Source organism: Meriones unguiculatus, chromosome 3 (assembly GCF_030254825.1).
Source record: "Meriones unguiculatus strain TT.TT164.6M chromosome 3, Bangor_MerUng_6.1, whole genome shotgun sequence".
Lineage (NCBI taxonomy): Eukaryota > Metazoa > Chordata > Mammalia > Rodentia > Muridae > Meriones > Meriones unguiculatus.
Genome location: NC_083351.1, coordinates 25,024,664 through 25,050,139, shown reverse-complemented (window position 1 = coordinate 25,050,139; position 25,476 = coordinate 25,024,664). Strand labels below are relative to the sequence as shown.

At 53.7% G+C, this 25,476-nt stretch overlaps 1 protein-coding gene across 8 annotated transcripts; it reads right to left on the bottom strand.

Moving 5' to 3' along the window:
* Window positions 1-529: 529 nt before the first annotated feature.
* Window positions 530-24,957, bottom strand: Map7d1 (MAP7 domain containing 1). 8 transcript variants are annotated; one of them, XM_021646589.2, is made up of 18 exons: window positions 24,634-24,956; window positions 10,033-10,383; window positions 9,813-9,881; window positions 8,962-9,125; window positions 8,199-8,313; window positions 6,709-6,819; window positions 5,373-5,495; window positions 5,119-5,276; window positions 4,886-5,025; window positions 3,052-3,377; window positions 2,617-2,794; window positions 2,393-2,531; window positions 2,188-2,292; window positions 1,943-1,996; window positions 1,718-1,760; window positions 1,527-1,617; window positions 1,216-1,409; window positions 530-1,114 (listed from the first exon to the last, which is right to left on the bottom strand). In XM_021646589.2, the coding sequence occupies exons 1-18, from the start codon at window positions 24,677-24,679 to the stop codon at window positions 1,104-1,106; spliced, it is 2,418 nt and encodes an 805-aa protein (XP_021502264.1). In that variant the 5' UTR covers window positions 24,680-24,956; the 3' UTR covers window positions 530-1,103. The 8 variants fall into 8 exon arrangements, with proteins under 8 accessions (XP_021502264.1, XP_060235537.1, XP_021502263.1 ...); XM_060379554.1 differs by having other exon boundaries at window positions 8,208-8,313; XM_021646588.2 differs by having other exon boundaries at window positions 5,119-5,495; window positions 8,208-8,313; window positions 24,634-24,957.
* Between the last annotated feature and the right edge of the window lie 519 nt (window positions 24,958-25,476).

Here is a 25,476-nt window from a genome sequence, read left to right as displayed (position 1 = left end):
AGGAGGCTTTTCTTCACACCTGCTGGCTAGACCTGTGTCACATGCACACATGTAAGTCAATCACTCACTCACAGGGAATTCAGGACCATTATTTTTGGCCCTGGAAATCACGATTCACTGCCCAGAGATTCACTGCTAGGAGCCTCCTCCGCTCAAGCGGTGGGAAGAGCCTGGTGGCCTGGAGGTATTGAGGTGGTTCTGTTGGGAATGAAGGAATCAGGGAGGGAGGTTGAGCACACAGCCCAGTGTCCATGATGCTCACTGTGTGAGTAGCAACTCCGCAAACTCACGAGCTCTGTCTTTCCTTACTACGGCACCTCCAGGGCACAGCCAATACCTGTGTAGGTCACGTGCAGCAGTCAATGTCTGCTGAAGAAAGAAGTGAACACATCCCTAACTAAGACTACAGGGCAGGGAGTCGAGGACTGCTACCACCCGTTAGGGGTAGATAGCCCAAGCCCTAGGCTCCTTATGTTCTCAGAACTCAGGTCTGTTCCCACCCTAGCCCCCAGGTCCAAGGACACACAAGTTTGGCAGAATTATTCTCACTTTATTTCTGGAGAAGTTTGATCAGATGTAGTAACACTGATTCCAGGCGAGGACAGGGGGCATTACCCCTGAAGCAGCCAGGATTCTGCGGCCCAAGGTGCCCCTCCATTCCCAGACCCGGGTTCTCCCTCGGTTACAGTTAAATAGAGGAAGGTCTTCCCAGGGAGCCCTGGGACGAGGGTCTGCCTCCCGTGCCCGCCTCCTCCACGTAGAGGTGTCTGCTATTTACAGTATTCACATCCACTGTCCAAACCAAGGCAAATACTACAAGTGGTCCTTCCCCGGGGGAGGGGGAGGCCAGAGAGGCTATGAGTGTATGTGTGTATGGGGAAGGTGGGTGTTTGAGCGTGTGAGCACACGAATGCGCTGAGGGGCAGGACCTGCTTTCAGCCAAAGGCGTATCAGTCTGTAAGGTGCAGATTAAAAACAAAGAGGACCCATCCCCAGGGGTCCCAGGCCACTTCCATTCTTTGTTCTGTCTCTTTCTCTTCCAGACACCCACGAGCTGATACTGGAGGAACCTTCACAGATGCGCCTGGGTCCAAGGCAATTGCTTAAAGGACTTCTGAGGGAAAGGAGAGAGGGGGAAAGTCAGGGCTGGGAGCCCCAGGTAGGGATGGGTGGGGTGCAGCTAGGTCCAAGAACCGGGGTCCCTACAGTCCCTACCTGTGACCTGTGGGGGTTGCACCACTGCTTTCTTGAGGAAGGCTTCGGCCTCTGCAAATGGGAGGAGCCCTTCTGGCGCTCGACCCAGGCTCTTGTCCCCAGTGCTTCCCTTTGGGGAGAAGCCGTTCTCCTGGTGCGCTGGGAGAGGCTGCAGGCCATTTACCAGGGACCCTGGCATCTCCTTGCTTGGCAGGCTGTGGATGTAGGGTTCAGGGTTAGCACCTCACTTCCCTGGGAAGCCCAGAGCAGACCAGAGCTGCAGTCTACAGCTGCCTGGCTGGCTCAGAGCCCCTGGGGTTGGGAGCTGGTACCTCCACTGTGGCTCCTGGGGGCCCAGCTCCTCTTTCTGCACAGAATCTTTCTCGAGACCAGAGGGCCGAGTCTCTACCGCTTTCACAGAGTCTATCGAAGTAAAGAGATGGCTGTCAGTTAGGGGCCATTGAAGGGTGGGACTGGAGCTCAGGGTTGACCAGAGCCAAGGAAATGAGAGCGAGGGCTTTACCTGGGCTGGAATTGTTGGCTGTGGTCTCCTTTCCATTCTGCTTCTGTTTTGAAGAGGGAGAGGCATCAGGTGCCAGGGATCTGTGGACCCACTTACAGCTGTACTGAATTCCCTCTCCGCCCAGACACAGAAAAGCCTTCCCACGCATTCTACCATGACTCTGGGGCTTTTCTGAAACCTCCTTCCTTCACCCCAACTCCCACTCCCCAACCTGAGAATCCTCACCTTGGTTTCAGTGGCTTCTGTCTTCCGAGTCCTCTTCATTATCTCCTCTAGCCGCTGTGTGAAGAAGGCCCCACATCAGTTAGGCCCAGACCCAGACCCACACCTCAACTTCCCACCGGCTGGCCCTTTTCTAGAGCCCAGTCCCTCCCAACCCACACCAGGGCTCTCCTGCCCCATCTTCTACAAATCCAAGCCTGGCCCACCCCAGCACGGGCTCTGCCCCCACGCCCCACCTGCCCGCACACCTTTCTTCGCTCTTGTCTCTCCTGTTCCTCCCTCTGGAAGTGCTTTTCCCGCTCCAGGCGCTGGCGCTCAGCTTCTTCCCGGGACCGAGCCTCGGCTTCCTCTTTCTGCCAAAGACCTCCGTAAGCCTTGGGCTTCCTGCTTTAGCCTTCCCTCCCGGCCAGACCTACTTAGAGGCAGTCAGGATCTGCCCACCCGCCTGGACACCTGCTTCTGCAGCCGCTCCTGCTCCTCCTGCTCGGCCTGGGCCTTCTCTCGAGCTTCCTGCTCCTCCCGCCTCCGGGCTTCAGCCTCGCGTTCAGCCCGGGCCTCGGCCTCCCTGGCCAGCTGCTCCTCCCGCATTCGCCTGGAGGACCCAGGAAACTCAAGCTCGGTCTGCGCCTCTTCTTCAGGCGCTCCAGGGCCCTCACAGTCCCCGAGGTCACACTTACTTGTCCCTTTCAGCCTGTAGCTTCCGCTCCTGTTCTTCGCGTTCCCTCTGTTCCCGAGCCTGGCGCCGCTTCTCAGCCAGGAGCCGAGTGGCTTCTTCTCGGTCGGTGGTGCCGGCCATGGGTTTGCTAGGGGTCACCGGGGGAGCAGCGGTGGGAGGGGCAGCCGGGACAGCGGTGTCTGGAGGAAGATAAAAAACAAGAGTCCGTACACAACGGAACAGACACCCTCATCAGCCCTGAACACCCCAATGCTTTCAGGACTTCATTGACCCCTTATTCAATTCAATTGCTGCCACTATGGTGTCTGAGAATTGGCCCATAACAGGGCAGGAGATCCCTCTTCCTGTCCCTTAACACCAGTGTCCCCAGTGGTCCACTTCCCAGACACAGAAAAAGATGGCACCTCTGCTCTGACCACCCTCACTTCCTGTGTACCTGCAGGGATCTCTGTTGAGCGCTCCTTCTGAGGCTGGGCTGGGGTGGGTGAGGGCGTTGGTGAGGGCGCTGGTGAAGCAGGGGCTGCTGCCTCCTTCTCCTCACCGGTTCTGCTCTTGCTGTGGTTCTTGTCCTCAGGCCCTGATGGGCTGGGGCTCTCTTTGGCCTCCTCCTTCCTCCGAACCCTCCCCTTGGGTGACGCAGTGGTGCCTCGGGGGGATGGTGGTTTTGGAGGAAGGGCATGGCCTGGTCCTGGGCTGGGGCAGGGGGAGGCAGGTCTGTGCCAGGTTGTAGAGGGAGAGGATGGCCGGGCCTTGGACTTAGGGCTAAGAGAGAAGAAAATGGTTAGAACTGGAGGGCAGAGCACCTGGGCAGTCACTCCCCTCCCCCAACATGTCACTTCTTTGGGGAAGTGATCCCTTAAAAAGAGAGAGACGTATTACTGTGTGGGGTGTTCATGTGTGAGCATGTATGAGGAAGCCACAGAGGGCAACTTTGTGGAGGTGGTTCTCTCTTTCCATCTCTACATGGATTCTAGGGATTTAACTCTGGCCATGCGGCTTGCACAGCATAGGCCTTGACTCACTGAGCCATCCCACCAGCCTCCACATGTACCTTTTGTAGGCTGAGTTGTATCCCCTCCTATTCACTTACAAAGGGTCATCATGTCCTCCTAGTGCATGTATCCCAGTTTGCAATTACACATTCATTACTGAGAGAGATTCTGATTAGCATCTGTCTTCCCAACAGCATGTACACTTGGTAGGGCAGAAACCCAGGCTGGCTTAGCCCACCAAAGTATCCTCAGCACCGCATGCCCACTCACTGATCAAGTGAGCACTGAGTTTTAGGTGCTAACTGCTGTAGGAGCTGGTGGGCTTCCATAGTAAGAAGGGGATAGTGGAGGATGAAGGAAACGAAGAAGAAAAAGGAAAAAGTGAAAGTCCAGGGCAGGAAGACAGCTAGGGGTTTGTGGGCAGGCCAGACCACACAATTAGTTCAAGGGCATCTTGGGCTACATGAGGAGACCCTGCCTCACAAAACAAAACAAGGGTTAGATGCTTGCCAGGTGTGCACATGGCCCTGTAACGCCAGCACTTAGGGGGTAGAGGCAGAGGGATCCTAAATTCAAGGTCATCATTGGCTGTACAGATAATTAAAGGCCAGACTAGGATGCATGATATTCTTGTTCAACAAATAACAAAAAAGGACCAGTGCGATGGCTCAGCAGGTAAAGGAGAGTGCCACCAAGCCTGATAACCCAGTTCTATCTCTGGACTACACGGGTGAGAACTCATCTTCACACGCACACAGAAGGCGATGACACAGGTCTGTTGTAACTCCAGCCACTTCAGGAGAATCGTAGGTTCAAGGCTGGGTGATTTCGTAAACACTGTCTTAAACAAACATGGGCCTGGTGGTGATGGCCTTTAATCCCAGCACTGGGGAGGCAGAGCAAGCAGATCTCTATCAGTTTCAGGGTAGCCGAGTCCAAAGAGGGAGTACCAACCAAGGGTACACAGAGAAGCCCTCTCTTGAAAAACAAAAACAGAAACCTGCAACAAACAAAAACCAAAATACAAATACCACTGGGTATATAGCTCCGTGATGGGGTGCTTGCCTAGCATTCAGGAGACCAGGGAATCCATTCTGATACTGAGCTCACGCAGGTAAGAAATATGTAGGTGCTCAATTGGTGGAGTATGTGTCTCAAAAGAAGGGGGGCAGGGGAGAAAAGAGAAAAGAAGAGACCAGAAAACCTGCCCTTCAGTAACTTAAGTATTTGGGACTTCTTGACAGTGAACGGCCTGGTGAGGCGCGGAGCCCCGCGCACCTGAGCTCGGCGCCGGTGGAGAGTCGGGGTCTCACAGACGCTGGCAGGGACTGACGCTTCTTGAGGCTGCGCTCCCGGGCCAGGGCGCTCTTTTCCTTCTCGTTCTCCCGCTCCTTGTCCTTCTTCTCCTTTTTCTGCACCTGGAGAAGAGGGATGGAGGCGAGGAGGAGGGGTCAGCAGCGCCCCACTCCGGCCCAGACGCGCCTGCTCCCACCTGAGCGGCCGCCACTCACCGGTGCGGCTTCCAGCCGGCGGCGTGCCAATGCTGGGCTGCCGCCGGTCTTGCGCCGCTCTGCGCGCTCCCCGGACGGGGTGCAGCGGTGCGCGCTCCGAGGGGCGCTGCAAGGCGTCAGGGGGCTGGCGGAGGCCGAGCGCGGGCACACTGGCGCGGCTGCAGAGGGATGAGTGCGGTCGGGGTGTGGCCCTGGCGCGAGGCTGGCCCCTGCCCGGACCCTCGTGGGGCGTCTCCCAGGGCCGCTGCCCCTACCCTGGTCCCTGCCGTTGCGGGGCAGTGTGACCGCGCTGCGACTCCGAGCCAGGAAGGAGAGGGTGGGCGTCATCAGACGATCCACAATGCTGCTCTCCCATGCGCTCAGCTGCAGGCTGCGATCTGGGGGGAGAACACCAGACAGAGCAGGTCAAGGCAAGCAGAGGCACAGGTGGAGACTAGGCATGACCCCACGACGAGCCCAAGAATTCTCAAGAGGTCTGTCATCCCCCACCCCAAGTCGCGCGGGGTCACATTTCTTCCTGAGATCTGGTCCTCCTTTTGCACACACAGGCAACACACACTGAGCAAGGGACTGGGACTATACCTCAGAGGTAGAGCGCTTGGCTGTCATGCAAGAGGCCCTAGGTTCAATTCCTAACACCAGATTTAAGAAAAAAAAAATCCCAGGCCAACACCCTGAATCACTTTTGGAGTGCCTCCTACCCGTCTCCCAGGTGAGAGAGGAGCTCGACACTGCATTACAGACTCGAGGGAAGACCTAACTGCCCTCTCCCAGGTTCCACAGGAGGGCCTGCCTCTCCTGTTTTCATCCTGCTGGCCTGAGGGAGGCATGCTTCCTGGATTTGGAGCAGTGAGGGTCCTTGGGCTCCTCCAACCAGCACAGTTAGGAGTGTGCCAGAGAGGCAGCTAGAGAGCCTGGCTGCCCTAGGCCACCCTGCTCCGTCCCTTCAGCTGCTGGGTTATTTTTAAGCTTCAGTCAGGTGGGGTTGGTGCAGCAGCTGATTTGGTTGCTAGGCAACAGAGCAACCAAATAAAAGCTAGAGAAACTTATAAATAACTTTAACCATGGTTCTTTCATATGTAAGCACCGGGGCATGGTGGGAACGCAGGAGCTTGTGCCATCTTGGTTGGTCCCAACTTTGGACCCAGCCAAGGCCAAAGCAGGTGCTCTAAAGGCAGAGATGGCAGGGTTGCGTGGCCCTCCAGGGTGGAGCTGAATATCCCCACCCTAGTACCCAGGCTAGCCTGACGCATGGGGGCCAAGCCACCTGCTAAGATTGGCCCAGGCCAGCTGGCTGTGGTTGGAGACAAAGCTGGTGCCCGTTACCACCCCAGCCCCTAGCCTAACCTCTTGAGGCCCCTGCCAGGCTTTCTGTCCTCTAAGCCACTGTCCTTTGTCTCTGTTCTCCTCTCCTACAGGACACTACTATGTCCTGGGGGTCCAGACCCAAATGCTGACTCCCCTAAAGGGCGCAGAGCCCTTGGTAGAATAGAGAGGGGCTGGATCTGGAGTATGGGGGCTCCAGGAATGAGCTCTGGAGGGGGCTGGCTACAAGGGGCTCTGGAGGGGGAAGGCTGAGCCTTCTCTTACTTCTACTGGGGGAGTTCCAGAGCGTGGCAGAGGACTTTGAGAGCCGCTTGTTGATTATAGAGTCCACGTGTTTGGGCAGGTTTACTGCCGACACGGAGCACCTGCTCCCACCTGGAGGGGAAAAGACACGGCGTTAGGGCCGGGCCAGACGGGAGCCAGGGGGGGCACTGAGGCCTTCCATGCAGGGTGCTCTGAGGGCAGGGTGGGAGAGGAAGGATCGAGCAGGCTAGGGTGGGGAGAAGGCTTGATCTGGCCCTGGGAGAGGGAGGGGACATGAGAGGTGATCAGAAACAACTCTGATTGAGGGAGCCAATGGAAAAGGAGCAGAGGGAAGAAATGGTGGAACTCTACAACTACAACCTTCCTGGTCAGACCAAAGGAAGCCATTGCCTAGGGCTAGGTGCTGCAACCCCTCCCCACAACCACCCAGCATCGGCACTTGCTGACACTGCCCAGCCAAGGCGCTATGGATACAACACCCACATACTGGGACAATGCAAAGACGTTCCTAAACAGAAGACCTACACAGTTCACAGTGGCTTGTGCAAATCTACATACCCCCATATTTATCCAGACACACAAAGACAAAGGCATGCAAACACGAGCATACAGGGCTGGGTACTTAGGCATGCAGATATGTATGTACACATGCACAGATACAAGTAAGATGTGCAAGGCAGAAACATAATGGGGTAACCTAACCATGACAGGTATGACAGCTTACCATCGGCCAGACTCTGTGCTGGCCACCCCATACATGTTACCTCACTTGATCCTCCAAACATCTACCTACAACCTCGGAGGCAAGCAGTGCTGTTATCCCCATTTTACACACGGAGAGAGTAAGGTCTGAGAAGTTAAAGGTCACACGAGGGTCAGCGTTTGAGCCTAAGTCTGACTGGGGAACCCTCACAGAGGAATGCAGAGCCCAAAACACAGAACACAGCCTCACAGAGTGGGCCGCATGTATAAGCACACATGTATGAGCACATACACCAGGAGAGACACATGAGGTACCCTTGTCGTTGCCTAAGGACATCCAAATACAGCGGTACATACATGCCAGCAAGGAATCACACCAAAATCCATCATGTGCCTATGCGAGGGAAACTCAGACGAAAAACTACCTTCCAAGACAGAGGGTGACAGTTCTCTTTAAGTGTCCTGAGTCTGCAGGGCATTAAAGTCCTCTTTCTAGATATCATCAACTAACAGTAACTGACAGGAGCAAAGCATGTTAAGCAACTCCTAAGATGACACAGAGGTTTGAGGAGCAAACCAAGTCGAGAGAATCCATCTCGGACTTGACAGTGGAAGTCCTTAGGAAGGATGATTTGGCTTACAGACCATTCCAGAAGGTATAAGTCATATGAAGCAAGACACGCCTGCTGCAGGGAGTAGCAGGCACTTTGTGTGTAACGTGTCCCTTCCCCCACCTCATGGGGCCCCAGCCCTGCCCGCCCACCCACCAGCACTCCCGGCCCACTCACTGGTCTTACGTCCGGGGGAGCTGTGGTGTAGGGCCCCTGCCCAGGACCAGCGCTGTTGCCTGATCTCAGCCCATGTCTTCTTCACTGACCGCTGGATTGCTGCTTCATAGCGCTCCTGAGGGCCAATGGAGAAAAGGGCTAGGCTCAGAATCAGCCACCATACCTGGGAGAAAGTCCTCCCCCATCCATCCTAAGCTTTCTGACTCACTAGAGGCAACCGAAGTTACTGACTCTGCTGTGATTCAAGCCCATGTGTGGCAGATCCCTATCCACAGTTCTTGGAGAGCTTTTCACGGGCTTGAGTCACTTCCTGGGCGTATGAGTTCCCTCTCTGAGGATGGGTGGGACTCTCCTTGCCTGGGGTTCCTGGGCAGGGTCATGTCTCCCTAGCACTGAGGGTCCTGATCTTGGGGCTTTGTTTTCCTTTTTGGCTGAGGCTGCCAGACAGGCCTAGGTTAGCATGTGTCTTCTTCATAGCGTCAACAATGCTCAAGCGAGGCTCTATCGCTGTGATGGAAGTAGGGATGTTTACAGACACTTGTCTGCATACATAGAACAGACCCACGGGCCTGTCACAGGCAACGTGGGAGCAAATGTCACGCAAGGACAGAGCCGCAGAGGTGAATGCAGGTGAGACTGCCTAGGGCACATGGAGACGCGTGGATGTGCATACTATACTCATTTCACTACTACAGACAATGGGCACACGTGGGTGCAGACTGAGGAGCTGTGCAGGCTCTGGCTGGGACTGCCCATAACCTACCTTGTTTTTCTCAAGCTTCTGCCTCTGCCGCTCCTCCAGGGCAGCCCGGCGCTGCTCAGCTTTAAGCCGCTGCTCCTCCAGCCGTCGGCGGCGCTCCTGAAGCTGCTTCTCTCGGAGCGCCTTGGCCTTTTCCTCCTTCTCCAGCCACACTGCCTTCTTGGCCGCTGAGGTGGGGATAAGGGGGCATGACCTGAGAGGTTCTGTGGCAGGCCTGGGCCTGAAGCAGCTCCCAGCCGTGGTCTGCTACCTCCACCCTAGGCCATCCCTTCTCTGCCTGCCTCTGTGAGGCCTCCACTCTCAGATGCCCTGTTCATATTCAGGGCTTCCTAAAGACAGGCCTAGGGAAACGTCCCCCCACTGGCCTCACACCTCTCAGGGTGGAAGACAGATGAGTTCACCAGTGGGAGGAGACTCCTCTGCACGTGATTTGGGGCCTCCTGGACAGACTTCAGCCTATGACCGTATACAGCAGTGGTTTGCAACCTTCCTAATGCAGCCACACCTAAGGTTGTGGTAACCCCCAACCATAAAATTACTTCATAACTGTAATTTTGCTAGCGTTATGAATCATAATGTAGATATCTGATGTGTGCCCCCAGCTTGAGAACTGCTGGTATAAGGCCTGGATCTGAAGTAAGAGAGAGGGTATGGGTCTGAATCTCAGCTGTTCACCAGCTCTTAGGCAAGTGATGTCATCCTTCCCAGCCTTTCCTCTGATGTGGCCCTCAAAATGTGCTGAGAGAATTAAGGGAGACCAGCACAGACACAGTATTCCAGAAGGGGTCAGTGCTATTTATTCACAGGAGGCTGGGCAATGTCCTTGAAGATGATGACGATCCTCAGACACTCACCCAGGTACTTGGCCCGTTCTTCTCGCCGCTCTTTGGCAAGCTTGTGTCTCTCTCCTGCCTTCTTTACATCTGAGCAGAGGGAAAAGGACAGAGTCAAAAGGTCTTCAGGCTTTCCCTCCACCCTCACTCCACCCCACCCCACCTTCCTGTCCTCATCCTCCATGGCAAGGAAGACTCCAACGTGCCCAACCCACAGCACGACACTGGGGACATCACACACCTTGCTTGGCAGGAGGGCTGTCGGAGGCTGGCACTGCTGTTGGGGATGGCTGACTGCTCCTTCGAGAAGGCCTGGCATCCCGTGGGCCTGTGGCTGGGGGGCTGGGTCCCCTGCTCTTTGCTTCTGAGCATGGGGAGTCTTCCTGTGGGGGAAGTGGCCGAGGCGAGATCTGCCCAGTGGGATTCTCTGGTGCCAGTGGGAGCTGCTTAGGATTAGCGGCATTCTTCATGGCAGGAGGGGTGTCCGGGGGAGTGTCAGGAACCAAGGCCGACATCGGTGTTGGCGGTGGTGGAGGGGAAGGGTCACCTTCTGGAGAAGGTCTTGGCTCTGTGGGGATCCTGGCTACCACAGCTGAAAGATCAGTACAGGAGAGGAGGGAGAGTCAGAGTGTACCCATGCCATCAATTCACACAGCAACCTGCCCTGTCCAGTGGACTTATTCATTCATTCACAGATATTCTACCCATGTGCCAGGCCTAGTATTTTCCAGACAGTAAGGCATAATGGTGAGAGGATAGCCAGGACTCCTGCCTCTAGGGAGTTTACCCTCCAGTAGCGCAAATGGCAGCAGGTAGGAAGTAGCACATACAGCAGAGACAGCTCACATGGTTAACTTATGATCTGAAGAATAAGCTCAAGAGCTGGTTGCAAGGGCAGATGGGGCATAGCGTGTTGGAAAAACAGAAGATAAAGTTTGCAGCACCAAATGGTGAGCATCGGTTTCTCCCCCTGATGTGTGTGTGGCCATGGTGTGTGTAGAGGTCAGAGAACTTGTGAGAGTTGGCTCTCTCCTTCTACCATGTGGATCCTTGGGACAGAACTCGGGCCGTGAAGCTCTGAGGCTGGTGCTCTACCGCTGTTCTATCTTGACACCTACCCATCATCTTTCTGCCCTGCCTCTGGTCATACTGTGGAGCCCAAAGTCTGGTTCACGGAGCACTCCAGGGCTGGGCACATGGGGCTGACCAAGAGGAAGGGCAAAAGCATGGTACCTGTGGGATATTTGTGCTGCCAAAGTCATCTTTGGGGTAGACAGCCATCTATAGATATGTCTGTCTGTAACCTTTCCCCCACGACTTACCCCCAAAATTTATTAAAGATACGAATATTTGAGGCTGGGGAGATGGCTCCGTGGTTAAGAGTACTTGTTATTCTTGCAGAGGACCTCAGTTCAGTTCCCAGCAATCACATGGTGGCTTGCAACCATTTGTAAAGCCAGTCCCAGGGGATCAGACACCCTCTTCTGGCCTCCACAGCCACCAGCACCCATGTGGTACACATACACAGACAAAACATTCATACACATAAAAATAAACAAATCTTGCCGTAATCCTAGCACTCTAGGAAGCAGAGGCAGGCAGATCGCTGTGAGTTCGAGGCTAGCCTGGTCTGCAAAGTGAGTCCAGGACAGTCAAGGCTACACAGAGAAACCCTGCCTTGAAAACAAACAAAAAAGAAAAAAAAATCTTTAAAAAAATGATATGAATAAGATACGAATATTGGAGCTGGGCAGTATGGTGTATGCCTTTGATCCCAGCATGCAGGAGGCAGAGACAGGTGGATCTCTGTGAGTTTGAGGCCAGCCTGGTTTACAGAATAAGTTCCAGGACAGCCAAGGCTATAAATACAAAACAAAACAAAACAAAAAACCAAACAACAAAAAAATCCAGATATGAATATTGATAAACTTGGTGGTGGCATACACCTCTAATTTCAGCTCTAGGAAAGCTAAGACAGGATTGCTGTGAGTTCAAGGCCAGTCTGACTACATAATGAGTGTGAAGTAAGCCTGTCTTAAACAGTGAGAACTCCCCACCACACACACACACACACACACACACACACACACACGCACACCCATCCATGCATAGCGGCGCACACCTCTAGTTCCAGCACTCGGAAGGCTGAGGAGGAAGACCTTGAGGTCAACCCAGCCACGTCATGAATTCTAGACAGCCTGTCTCAAAAAGATAGCTTGTGGGCTCTGCCCTGCAGACTGTCAAAGCAGATGCTGAAACTTAGGGCCAACTGTTGGGAGTCTGCAAGGAATCTTATGAAAGAAGTGGGAAACAGTAAGATCTGGAGAAGACAGGAACTCCACAAGGAGAGCAACAGAACCAGAAAATTTGAACACAGGGGTCTTTCCAGAGACTCATACTCCAACCAAGTACCAGGCATGAAGATAACCTAGAACCCCTCCACAGATGTAGCCCACAGCAGTTCAGTGTCCAAGTGGGTTCCATAGTAATGGGAAGAGGGACTGCCTCTGACATAAACTGATTGGCTTGCTCTTTGATCACCTCCCCCCTGAAGGGGGAGCAGCCTTACCAGGCCACAGAAGATGACAATGCAGCCACTCCTGATGAGATCTGATGGACTAGGATCAGAAGGAAGGAGAGGAAGACTTCCCCTATCAGTGGTCTTGGGGAGGGGCATGTGTGAAGAAGGGGGAGGGAAGGTGGGATTAGGAGGGGAGGGGGAGTTTATGGGGGGATACAAAGTAAATAACGTGTAATTAATAAAAGTTAAAAAAAGAAAGAGAGAGAGAGAGCTTGTTAAATATACCTGTGTATGTATTTATGCGTGCATGTTACACCGAAGGACGGATTAAAAACAGATGCTAGCCCTGTTCTAGTTCTGCCATCTCAAGACAGGAAGGCAAGCTAGTCACACTCCAGGCCTCTGTTTTCCCATGTGTGGAATGGGCACAATGAACCTACTGAAAAGCGTCTCCTTCCCACTGTCTGCAGGTCGTGTGTCACCCCCAGCTCTCCTAGAGAGGATTCTTTTCTTGTTGAGCCCTCATGCCATCTGCAGGGACCCTCTGGCCACTTAGAGAGTTAGTGAGGACCCGGCACTGGCAGGTGGGAACAGGCAGTATCATGGGAAATATCATTTTCACTCCTCCTGAAAACCTCATCCATACCCAGTCTTCTGTAGGGGGACTCCGGGCTCTCTCTGGCCATGTAAGCCCCTCATTCCTGGGTCAAGCTGTGTGCAGGGAGGAGACACCCCAGGGAACTGTCTTTGGGATTCCAGATGCCCTCTCCTAGGAGGTAGACATCTAACGGCTTAGGCTCAAAGCCAGGCAGTACAAGCATGGATCCCGGCTTCCCTGAAGACTGACTGACCTTGGAGAGTTGCAAGCCTGCTGTGGGCTACAGCCACTCTTCTGTAAAGCATGGCCACTACCCACGTCACGGTACTGTGAGATTAGAAACAGCTGCTGGGATTCACACTTACATAGAGCAGGTCTCTATGCAGCCCTGGCTGTCCTGGAACTTGCTATGTATGTAGTCCAGGCTGGCCCCACACTTACAGAGATCCTCCTGCTTCTGCCTCCCGAGTGCTAAGACTAAAGGCATACCCCATCATTTTACTGAGTGCTTGCTACATGTAAAGCTATCCTCTCTTTACATGCCCGAGTTCTTGCTGCTCATGAAGGAGATCTTACCATCTCTTTCACAAAGATGGAGAAAGTAAAGCTCAGACTAGAAAGAGTCCTTTTGGTTTCCTTTGAGACAGGGTCTCATTTTGAGGTCTAGCCTGGCCTAATGAGAACAGTTGTCCTCTTGCCTCCTTTTCTTCAGTGCTGAGATTCCAGGCATGTGCCACCATATCCAACTTTGACATCATATGGCTAGTAAGTGACCCAACCTGGATTCGAACCCAGTGTGACTGACCAGCAGTTCTCACAGCTAGAGGCCACCTATCAGATACTTACAATACAGTTCATAACAGTGGCAAAATTACAGTTATGAAGTAGCAACGGAATAATTTTTTGGTTGGGGTCACCACAGCATGAGGAACTGTATTAGAGGGTTGCAGCGTTAGGAAGGTTGAGAATACTGGTCTAGGCTCTTCTCCACAGACCTCTAGCATCAATGTGAAACAGCACGCGGGTGGACCTCAGGCAATTATACTACCCCAGGTTTCTATCCCCCACCCACTCCTTCCTGTCCAGCTTCTGGGCTGCAGGGAAGAGCCCTAGCTGAGGCTTTGTCTTCCCTCACACCCTCAACCCTGCCGGCCCGTAACAGGTGACCCCGCTCTTCACAGATGTGCCTAGTCACTTCCTAGCCGGTCAGACTCCTTGACTGACTTCATCAGGCAACACTAGTGGCACCCACTCGGTGCAGCCTTGCTCCTTTTCCTCACTGTGGGCCAGAGTCCTCCCTCCCCCACTCCGTAGATGAGGCACACAAAGTTCCTCCCATGAGAGGATTTGCTCGGGCTGATGAAAGCAGTATTTGGTGGAGTAGGACTTGAACCCAGGGCCGCCTGAGGCCAAAGCTCGGGTGTGTAAGTCTCAGCTTAAAGTCTTAGCTTAAGAGGGTGAGGCTTGTGTAGTGTCCTTCCTCAAGCACCTGTGCGTGCTAACAGATGTCGCAAGGAAGTCGGTAGGCGGGTGCTTTGTCTACACCCAGGCAAATCACACCTACCAGGTGAGACGGTGAGCGTCTAAGTGGGGCCTGGCTACTGAGATGAAGAGAAGCTGGAAGGAGTGAGGCATACAGCATCAGATGCAGTCAAGGCTGTGGAGCCGACGGGCTGATCCCTGTGTGGGAAGCCTGCCCAAGGATGCCCAAAGGCTTGGGAAGGATGCCCAAGCCTTTGTGTTCTCACCGAGTTGCTGGTGTGGATGGGAACTGTGAACATCAACTTTGCCTCTTCAAGCGGCACCTGTCCCGGGGAAGCCATCTACTTCCCTCTGCGAGACCTCCTCCAGGACAGGCCTTCACCCTGGGCCCTGACATGTTCTCTGCAAGGTCAGCAGGCACCTCCAGGCCGCTAAGTCCAAAAACTAGTTATTTCTCTCGTTCTTCTTGACCTACCAACCATACCGACACAGCCGGCCCCGTGGTGCTCCTTGAAGCCCTTGTCTCATTCAGCTGCGGGAACCACATACGTCAGGGCCAGGCTTTCCGTCTGCTTTGCTGGCTGGGACTTGTGTCTCCTCTGGCTGCCCCTCCCTGACTTCCTAACCTTTCCATGCCGCTGTGCGCCCCAAGGCTGTCGGGAGCTCACCTCTTCCCTGTCCCCACACTCTGGGGTGATGTCATCCAGACATCATCCCTCTGCTGACAGCAACCAAATTGGTTTCTCCAGCCCAGACGTCTCCCCGGAGGACCAGTTTCATTCCTGTAACTCCCTACCTGACACCCTGGATGTTTCACAGATGCCCCAAATTTAACCACTCCCCACCTCAGTTTTTCCCGGCTTAGCTAGCGAAGCTTCTCAGACCTTGGAGTCATTGCAGACTATCTAATCTCAGCAACACTTTTGGGCTTTGCTTTCAAAATGGTCTCCAAGCTCAATCACTTTTCATGGCCTCCACTGCTATCACGTTGGCCCAGCCCTGTTCCACTCCTTGCCCTACCCCCTTGCTCTTTTCTCAACACAACAGCTGGGGATATGGGTTAACAATAAATGAGATCACATCTCGCCTCTCCCAAAATCCTCAGAACACAACACACGCAGCTCATGAAGATGAGAACTCCAGGCCAGGCATGGTGGCACACACCTTTAATCCCAACACTAGGGAGGCAGAGGCAGGCAGATCTCTGTGAGTTCGAGGCCAGCCTGGTCTACAAAGTGAGTCCAGGACAGCCAAGGCTACACAGAGAAACCCTGTCACGAAAAAACAAAGCAAACCAACCAACCAAACAAACAAAAAGATGAGAACCCCAAGTGGTCACCACAGTCCACAAGGCTCTCAGCACCCCCACCCACCCAATCCACTGCATGTTACTTCTTGGACATCATTGCCCTGCCTCTTCTCCTGGAGGTCTGTCCTTCCAGCCACAGCCCCTGATGACCCTCTGCCTTGGGCTGCAACTTGCAAGTCCTCTGTGGGAAAATCTTTGTTCCCAGACTCAATCAGCCCCCCGCCCCTTGCCTGGTGAGGCCTGCCTTGATTTAAAACTATAAACTGGAGGGCCAGTGAAGATGGCTCTGTGGATAAACACATCTGCTGAACAAGACTGATAACTTGGGTTTCATCCTGGATCCTTGGCACGCTGTCCGTGCAGACCTGTGTGTCCAGACATACCTTCACAACGCACGTATAATAATAAACTGCATTCTACATAACCATTAGCCTCATTTTTGTTTGTTTTTCAGTACGAGAAATTAAACCCAGAGCCTCTGACATACTAAGCAAGTACTCTACCACCAAGCTGTAGTCTCAGCTTTTGCTACTTTTTATTTTGAGACGGAGCCTCACTAGCTTGCCCAGCCTGATTTTGAACTCACTCTAAAGCCCAGACAGGCCTTGAAAATATGATCCCCCTGTCCCAGCCTTCTGAGTAGCTGGGGTTACAAGCCTGTGACACCAGGCTTCTCTTCTTTTCCTTTTCGTGGTTTTATTTTTTTAACTTATGTGCATGTAGGCCATGAGAGGGCACTGGATTCCCAAAGCTACAGTTACCTGGCAGTTGTAGGCCAGCTGTTAAGGGTGCTGGGAACCCAACTCTGGTCCTCTAGCAGAGCAGCAAGGGGAATTTCCACTGAGCCGTCTCTCCAGCTCCTTATTTTCTTCATTTATAATTGTCTATAGTTTTGTGGTAAAATCATTTTATTCTGAGGCTTGAAGGTGGAGAGAGGCAGAGACAACACCCCACCCCACCCCCGGCAAAGCAGGATGGTCTAGAACTCGTTACCACAGAAAGCCTCTTTTGGACGCAGGGTCCTGATATGTCGCCTAGGCTGGTGTCACCCTCCTGCCTCAGCCTCCTGAAAAACTGGGGCAACAGGTGTGCACCACCGCATTTGGCTCACAAACCCCATCCTAACACTATCCCCACTGCTGGCCTATGATCCCCAGGGGGCACAACTGTTTGTCTCATTTTATCTCTGGTACCAACAGAGCTGGGGACATAAATGCCCCACAAGCACTTGGGAAATGAAGAAGCCCCACCCCGGAAAGCATCACTCTTTCTTACCTGCTCAGCCACACCCATTCTGACTGCTCTCCACTCAACACCTGAAACCTCAATGGTGTCCCACTGCTTGTCCTCTGACCTCTAACTCTACCGACCTTTCTTAGAATTATGATAACCATCCAAGCTCCTTCTCGCCACAGGCGTCTGAATGTGCTCTTTCCCTTCTTTTCTTTGTTAACTCTTCCTTCTCCTCTGGTTTAGTCACCGTTTCCTCAGCGAGGAAGAAAATCTCTGATCAGCACAAAATCCTTGATTACATACAGTTGTGTATAAGCTTCTCTTTGGAACACTGTCACAAACTGTCAAGCTTTTCTCTGTTGTTCTGTCCTCCTAGACTGTGAGGAAGCCCGACGAGGGCTAGCCCGACTAGGGCTGGGCCACATCTGCTTTGCATCATCATCAAGCACAATGCCATGTTCAAGGAGACAGTCAAAAAGGGCTTTGAATGGCAATAAAATGCCATGAGGCCGCCCTAGCCTAAAGCAGGTACATATGAAGGAAAAAATTTCCTCTCCCAAAGAACAGGTCTGCTGGATGTGGTGGCATATGCTTTTCATCTCAGCACTCAGAGGATTTCCGTGAGTTCAAGGCCAGCCTGGTCTTATAGCAAATTCCAAAATAGCCAGGATTACATAGCGAGTTCAGGCCAGCCAGAGCTATGTAATAAAGAGACCCTGTCAAACCAAACCAAACCAAACCAAACCTATCTGTGTGGCTATGTATTTTGAAGTGATAAACACTGAAAGGAAGAAAAGGACCCCCATCTCCCTGAAGTTTGGGCGGCTCCCTGGACAAAGGTACTCAGGTACATTTTCACAAAAGTATTGAGTGTTTACTCCAGCAGCTGAACAAGAAAAACTTCTCAAGAGGCAAACAGGACACTTGGAACTACTTTTGTGACCTGGCAGGCTACTGACCCTGAATACAAATATTCCCTCAGAATTATGCCAACCCTGACAAAATGTCATCAGGCTGGCGTTATCTGGAACTAATTATATTAAGCCAAACTGAGTCCCTGGTTAACTATCTATACAATGTGGTTGGTTCTTTCCTGATTATTCACCTCGATCAAATATGTTCCTTAGGATACTTAGTTTTGTCGTGCTTTTGGACTGTGCCAGGCTGAGAAGTGCCAGCCAGTTTTCTTCTGCTATGTTGATATCCACCAGAAGTATTTGCTAAGAACTGGATAAGCAGTAGATAATTTGTATTTATTTCTTGGCACAAAGAACATTTGCAGGGCAAAGGTACAGGATCCAGTTACATGGTGGTGGCAGAAGGTCTTTCTTTCCAAGAGCTCCTAAAAGGCCTTCTGACACTACTGGGGGTCTGCAGAGAGAAGGGGGGTCAAGCCCCTCAGTGTACCTCCTGGAAGTCTTTTCATGCACGTTTCTCTCTTCTGTCACCCCAACTCCTGCTGGGCCAATGGTCCTTCACAGCACTGAAAACCCAGCCTCACTTTTTCGTCTGCTGGCCATCTCCACTCAGGGGAAAACTCACAGAGAGGACACTGAGCCTTGCTCCTTTCTGTAGCTCAAACAGGATATGGCAGACACATAGCAGAAACCTTGTATCTGATCAGTGAACACCTAAACAGAAGGATGGATGGATGGATGGATGGATGGACAGAGAGACATATGTGGGAAACTACCTATACAGTGTGTAGTCAAGCTAGGCATGGTAGCACACACTTGTAGTCCCAGTACTTGGTAAGAGAATCAAGTGTTCGAAGCTAGCCTCAGCTACAAGAAACCCTGCCTTAAAAAAATAAAGCAGTATCAGACATGGTATTTGATACCAGCACTTTGTAGGCAGAGGCAGGTGGACCTCTGTGAGTTCCAGGCCTGCCTGCCTGGCTTATAGAGTGTGTTCCAGGACAGCCAGGGCTACATAGAGAAACTGTCTCAAAAAAGACCCCAAAATAAGACAAAACAAAAAACAAACCACAACCCTAAACAAACAGCAACAAAGAGAACACACAGTAAGACCTCCAAGGGGCTCCCAGGCATGTTTAACTCCAAATGTCATGACTGTATCCTGACTGCTGGCCTCTGCCAAGTCCTAAGCCATGTTCTCTGTTACTCAAGTCTCGTCACTATCCTAAAGGGAAAGTGCCAAATATTCCCCCTACCTCCTTCGCAGGTAAATTGTTAGCCATGTTTACAGATCGTTCCTGTCAGTGTCAGGGGCAGGGTTTGAACCCCAGTGTTGCCTGATGACAAAATCTTATGTCATGCTGTTTCTGTCAGGTATCACGTCATCATTTCCTCAGGCCCCTACCTGTTCCCTAAGGAGGAAGTGATTCGGTGGCTCCCCCTGGAAGTTTCCTCACAAAAGTGAAGGGTGCAGGTGGGGCAGGCTGGCCCTGAGCTAAGAGCTCAGGAATGCGGTAGGCAGGCTCCTGCCCAGGCTGGCCAACAGGAGGCAGGAAGTGAGATCCCAGACCAAGGAGTGGAAGGGAGGTCCATCCCCAAGGCAGAGCAAAGCTTGTCTAGGTGAGAGCTGAGGGAAGCAGCATGTTTATCCTGGGAGGGAAGCAGAGGCATGCTTCGGACAAAGGAGACAGGACAGGCAGGTAAGGACCTCCAGTTCATGCAGTGGTTTCTGAGGTGTCAACATCAGACCAGACAGATGAGGACAGGGGAGGGGGACAGGCAGAGAGAGAGAGAGCAAAGACACACAGAGAAAGGCAGATATACACATCAGAGTAAAAGAAAGACAGAAGGGAGGGAGGAAAGGAGAGAGGGAGAGAGAGAGAGAAAAAGAGAAAGGGGGGAGAGAGAGAGAGAGAGAGAGAAGGGTGAGGAGAACACCCAAGAGAGAAAGCAGACAGACAAGGGCACACACAATGAGACAAGACTTTCTTGTGTCTCCCTCAGGAAACAGACCTGGGATTCAGAACATCAATACACAGAAACAAACACATGCTCTGAAACAGACACAGAGGTATCCATCCATATAGACATACCCATCAACAGCCAGGCACTCCCCTGAACCACAGGCAAAGCCTCAGAACCACAAGCACACCAGCAGAAAACCAGTTTTCCCTGCATATTCCTCCAGCTTTGTCCGAATTGTTTCTGCCTTCCCCCTTCAGGGCATTCCTTTACCTGGGGCCAGGGAAGTCTGATAAATAACTGCAGCCGTTAAGGCTTGTGTCAGGCCCAGCTGAGTACATAACCTCATTAGTTCATTTCATCTTGGTTTCGATCCTAAGGACTGGGATACTATTACCCACTTTACAAATCAGAAAAACATTCTGAGAGTTTAAGACACTTGTTAAAGGCACACAGCTGGTGAAGAGTAAAGGTGGGGTTTGCAGATTTAGGTTAGCTGTCTCTCTCCATCTACCCTCACTCTGCTATCAGATGGGTTTCTCCTCCTGGAGAGATCTGAGCTGGGAGAATGGGGATGGCTAGGAAGGACAATGCCCGAGGGATGCCTGACTGCTGGGCCAGGACAGATGTCTCTAAAGAGCAGCATTAGTCCTGGCCTGGAGGAACTAAGCATTTGTAGGCAGTGCACCAGGGAAGGCCGGCCACCCCCAGAGGCAGGAGGCAGGGTCCTGAAGCTAGGCTGACACTGCTGTAGCCTTAGTGAGAAGGAGGCTCTGAAGGAGCTCCCTCCCTGGCAGGACTGGCGGCCATTGTTTCCTAGCCTCCAATCAGGAGCACCCACTTCCTGTTATTTTAGGCGGCAGGAAATGACCCCATCCCGCAGCCCTGGCTCCACCATGTCCCTCCCTCCGCCCCAGCCCAAAGCGAGGGGAATGGACCTTTAGCTAGCCTATCATCACCACTTGAGTCTAATTTGCTTGGTTCCCAACCTTATAGGAAGCCACAGGCTGCCAGTGTCTGCAAGAGAAAATGACTGGGGATCCCCTGGACTACGGTGCCCACAGAAGTACATTTTGGAAGATAAGTGGGCCAGACCCTGTCACTGGCTTGCTTGGTCATGTTAATTCTGTATAAAGACTTGGTGCAGAAACTTCAAATCCTGCCTCTGCTAGTTCCTGGCTGTGTGGCTTTGGCAAGCAACCTCACCTCTCTGAGTCTCATCTAAGAAAATGGGGCGAACCTGAGTCCCTACTCATGGGGCTGCCATAAGGAACAAATGAAAGAGTACACATGTTACGTTGACTGGCAAAGCGGAGGTCATGAACGAATGGTGGGGTTGGGGGACAATAACAATAAATGGGAGTTTGGAGATCTGAGGGATCCCTTCCTTCCCTAGGTCCATGTCTCCTCCGACAGACAACTGGGGAGGAATGGCCATACCCTGTCCCCTACTCCAAGCTCCCCATTCCCCCTGTGGAAGAGCTGCAGCTGAGAAGTGATGGAGAAAACACTGGAGGCTGTGCCCTGGGGTGCCAGGCAGAGCTACCACCGGCCAACAAAGCATCATTATCTAAGCCTGCCCCTCTGACTCCCTCCCTGGGCCAGAGGGGACTCAAGGACATGATTCCCAGCTGCTTGTGGCCTCAGTTCAAGCTCAGACTAGAGACTGGCCCAATAGCCCTCAAGTGTCACCACTCTAGTCTGGGGCCCTACTTTCAGCTTCCTGTTCCTTTTCTCACCTCTGTCCCTCTAATAGCCAGTGGCCAGCCCTCCTTAGGGGGAAAAGGGCTAAGCTGGCCTAGTGCCCTTACTCCTCATTTGCATATGTATGACTGCACATTAGAGGCTCATTAAAGGCCTCATTACTGAGCCCACCAGTCCAGTGAGGGACTGTCAGTGGGAGGTGTCAGCCATGTTGGCTGTTGCATCTATACCTGTGGTCCACTGGGCCAGTCTCCCCACCTTCTATTCATCCTTTCAGGTCCATGCACCCCAATGCTTCCTCCTGCCCGGTGGGGCCTTCCACAAAGACACCACATGCGCTGTACCACTATGCTGGCAGGCAAACATAGTGTTTGCCCTTCAGAGAGCACATCTAGAGTAGGTACTGATTGCACTCACCACCTCAGCACAACCAGCACCCTGCTGTCACGTGGTGGGCCACAGGACAATGTGTGGGACCCTACTCCCGTTTCCTCTCCTTCTGCCATTGCCCTGTACCAGGTACAGCAGCCCATAGTCTCTTCTCCAGCTCACATAAGTCCCTCCCTCAGTATTCTGTCCTATTTACATCCCTCGCCCCCAATTCTGAGTGGTCCATCTCTGGTCCTCAGACCTCTGACACAATTAGAAATGGTGTCAATAAAAAAAGAAACCGAGGCTGGCATTTATTGAGTACTAACGGTGTGCCAGGGGCTAAGAGTGAGCTAATCATCTCATTTAAAGGCTTAATGCTCCAAGGGTCACTTCTAGATGGGAAATCTTGACACTCAGGTTAAGAAACCCCCATCATACAGTGGAGGCTATGACGTGGAATTTATATCGATTCCATGGAGTCCACACTCTAAACTGCTTTCCAATCCCGCCCTGCCCTCCCCAACAGTTCATGCCTCCATGCTGGCACCAGTTGTAATGAGCCTAACCACAATAATGGTAATCACACTTTATTAAGGGTGTCTGGTGCCTGCGTGCCAGGTTCCTTTAGGCTCATCATCTCACATCAACCACATGAGGCTCACAGCACAAACCCTGTTCCCTGTTTTCCAGGGGAGGAATCTCTGGGTCCAGTGCAGTCGCCAGGAAACAGATGCCTGGGATTTCCATCCAGGTCTTCTGACTCTAACATGGGCAACACCCCTGTCCCCTAACCCATGCTGTCTGCTGTTTGTTTTCGCTCAGTGTGCAGGTATACAAAAGGCATCCAAAGAGAGAAGAGGCTTAGACCATTGCTCCAAACTCTCCCCAGCACATGCTATGGACATGGCATTTACTCCTAGGAAGCCGTGGCTTTGGTCACTTTCAGATTCTCAATGTGTAGGGACAAGCTGTGACCCTGACCCGGCTTCTCATGTTGCACCATCTAGACCCATGTATGGAAGTCTTCCCAACCCAGGCCTCTGCATGTGGCCCTCCACGCTCTCAGTAAAGGCCCTCAGTAAAGGCAAGCATCCCACCCACTCCTGCCTTCATACTCAGTCTGTGCCACCCATCCAAGTGCCCTAATTATAAACCAACCACTGCTGAGGCTGTGTCACTGCCCTCATTCAGGCTCTTGTGCACACCCCACTGCCAAGGACTCTCAGGTGCAGAATACCAGTAAGCAGATGACAGACCAGCCTGGGTCTCCCCGGGTGTCCCCTCTCAGGCTCCACAGAGCCACAAACCCAACCACCCTTTCTGCCAACTCGGCCTTCAAACCTCCATAAACCCACTACTCTTCTATGTCCCCTTACACCCTCATGTAGGTCCCCTCCAAGCACCCGTGATGACATGGGGAGGAGCCCACCCACAGCCAAGCAGCCCCACCTCACCCTGGGTGCTCTCCGCACCCACAGACACTCTTTCTTTCTGGGGCCCGCACCCCAGAGGGGCAGGAAGGTGACAGGATTAAGCTGGGGACTCCTTGGGGGTGTGGGGATGGGGCCACCTCCCCACTACGTCAGTGGATCGAGACGTGGTCCTCAGTAATCACGCTTTCCCCTCCCCTTCCAGGAAGAAAGAGTCCTCCCTCCAACACCAGGCCCAACCAGAATTCCGTCCCCACCCCCTCATCAGCTGCTCCCATATCGAATGGGATTTGCAGAAGTCCAGGGCACTGGTGGTTGGTGGGGTGAGGGGTGGAAAGGAGAGCTTTGGTGGTCTAGGGCCTGGAGATGTGCATCTGTGCGTGCGTGCGTGTATGTGTGTGTGTGGGGGGGAAGCATCCAAAAAAAAAAGAAAAAACCTCACTCTGGAGGAATGATGTGGCATGTCGGGAGTGCCATCCTTGAGCCTTCACCTCAATCTACAGTGCGACTCCGGCCCAGAGAAGTAGTGCCGGCAGGACCAGCAAGATCTACCTCTGTCATTCTTGTTCCAAATCGGACTGGGTGGGCTCTGAAGTAGGCCTGGCTTCAGGAAAAGCGGCCCACTCCCCAGCTCCCGCCCGCGCCCCAAACAATACCGCCTCCCCCTCCCCCTCGCCTTTATCCGGCGGGTTACTTGGCAGCCACCGCTTGAGACCTCCCCCTCGTCTCCCTCCCCTCCTGGTAGGCCCGCAACAGCAACAGGCCCTTTGCGCGGCAGCTGGACGGATGGGGTGGGGGCGAGGCCTGGGCCAGGGCCTGGGCGTGGGGGTACGAACAAGGGCCTAGCTTCGCTATGCAGGGATCCAGGCCTGAGAATCTGGGCCCCCAACACACACATTAAGGCTAAGGTCACACGTGCCCACGAAGGATGGAAAGAGGGACCGCAGCTCCGGCTCAGTAAAAGCGGATCTTCAGAGTGTGGGGTGGATCTCAAAAGAGAGTGGGGGCTGGGAAGAGAGGATGGCACCGGGCTGCGGCAGAAGGGTCACCCCATCGATTCCCTAGCTGGGTTCCCGCGGATCCCGACGCCCCGTGAGTCCCGGCGCGGATGTTGGGGGAGGAGGCAGCTGTCAGAAGATGCGTCGGTGGCCCCGAGCCGCGGCGGCGGCCGCAGCCTTTATTTTTAAACTTCTAAGTGGTCAGAGGGCGCGGCGGGGGAGGGGTCCCCGCCCAGCCGCCGGCCTCATCCTCGGCCGCCCCGCGGCTGCTCGGCCTCCCCCCCCCGGCCTCGCTCTCGTGTGGCTCCCTGCTTACCTGTGGGTGCGCCCGGCCCGGGCTCCGCACGCGAGCCGCTCTCCATGACTGCGGCGTCACTGGAGGTTTTGGGGGGTCTCAGCGGCGGCGGCGGCGGCGGCCCGAGGCCAGGACTGGGGTCCCGCGGCGCATCCCGTCCGGCCCGCCCAGCGGGTAACCACTTAGAGGCGGCCGCACTCCGAGTGGGAGAGGTCGAGGCCGGGGGCTGGCGAAGCTCTGAGTACCGGGCACCCGGTGTCGGTCCTCCGCGACCGCGATTCTGCTCCGGTGCCCCGCGCTGGCCCGGGCTTGGTCGCGGCCCAACCCTATTGTACCGCCCCGGCTGGGCCTGGCCTCTCCGAATGTACCAAGTGCGCGGGGGACAACCGCCCCCGCCGCGATGGAGTACGGAGCCACCGCGGGCACAGCCCGAGGGCTCCGACTCCTCCCGGGATTGCAGAACGGTGACTCTCACCACGCTCCTTCTGTAGTCACGGCAGAGCGGACGCCGAGCTGGGGGCACGCTGCCGGCCACGCCGTCTCCCCCTGCGGCCCCGCGTTAGTACGCGCCGCGCGGCTGAAGCCTATGTAGGGAGCTCTCGGGTGACTGACTCACCCGCCACTGAGACTGGGGGAGTGGGGAGCGGGCTTGGGATCCCCCATTCCCCCTCTGGATGCTGGAGGCTCCGGGTTTCAAGTCTAAATTCTCTCCCGAGCCTGCCTCAGACAAAATCGTTATGGGGGACGTTGCAATGCCTGAAGAACGGTCTCGTGGAGTCCCCTAAAAGGGCTATCCTTTCTCTTTCTGGTGATGGCTGCAAAGGCGCCTTTCCTTCTTGCACCCTAGGGTTGGTGTCTTCTCTG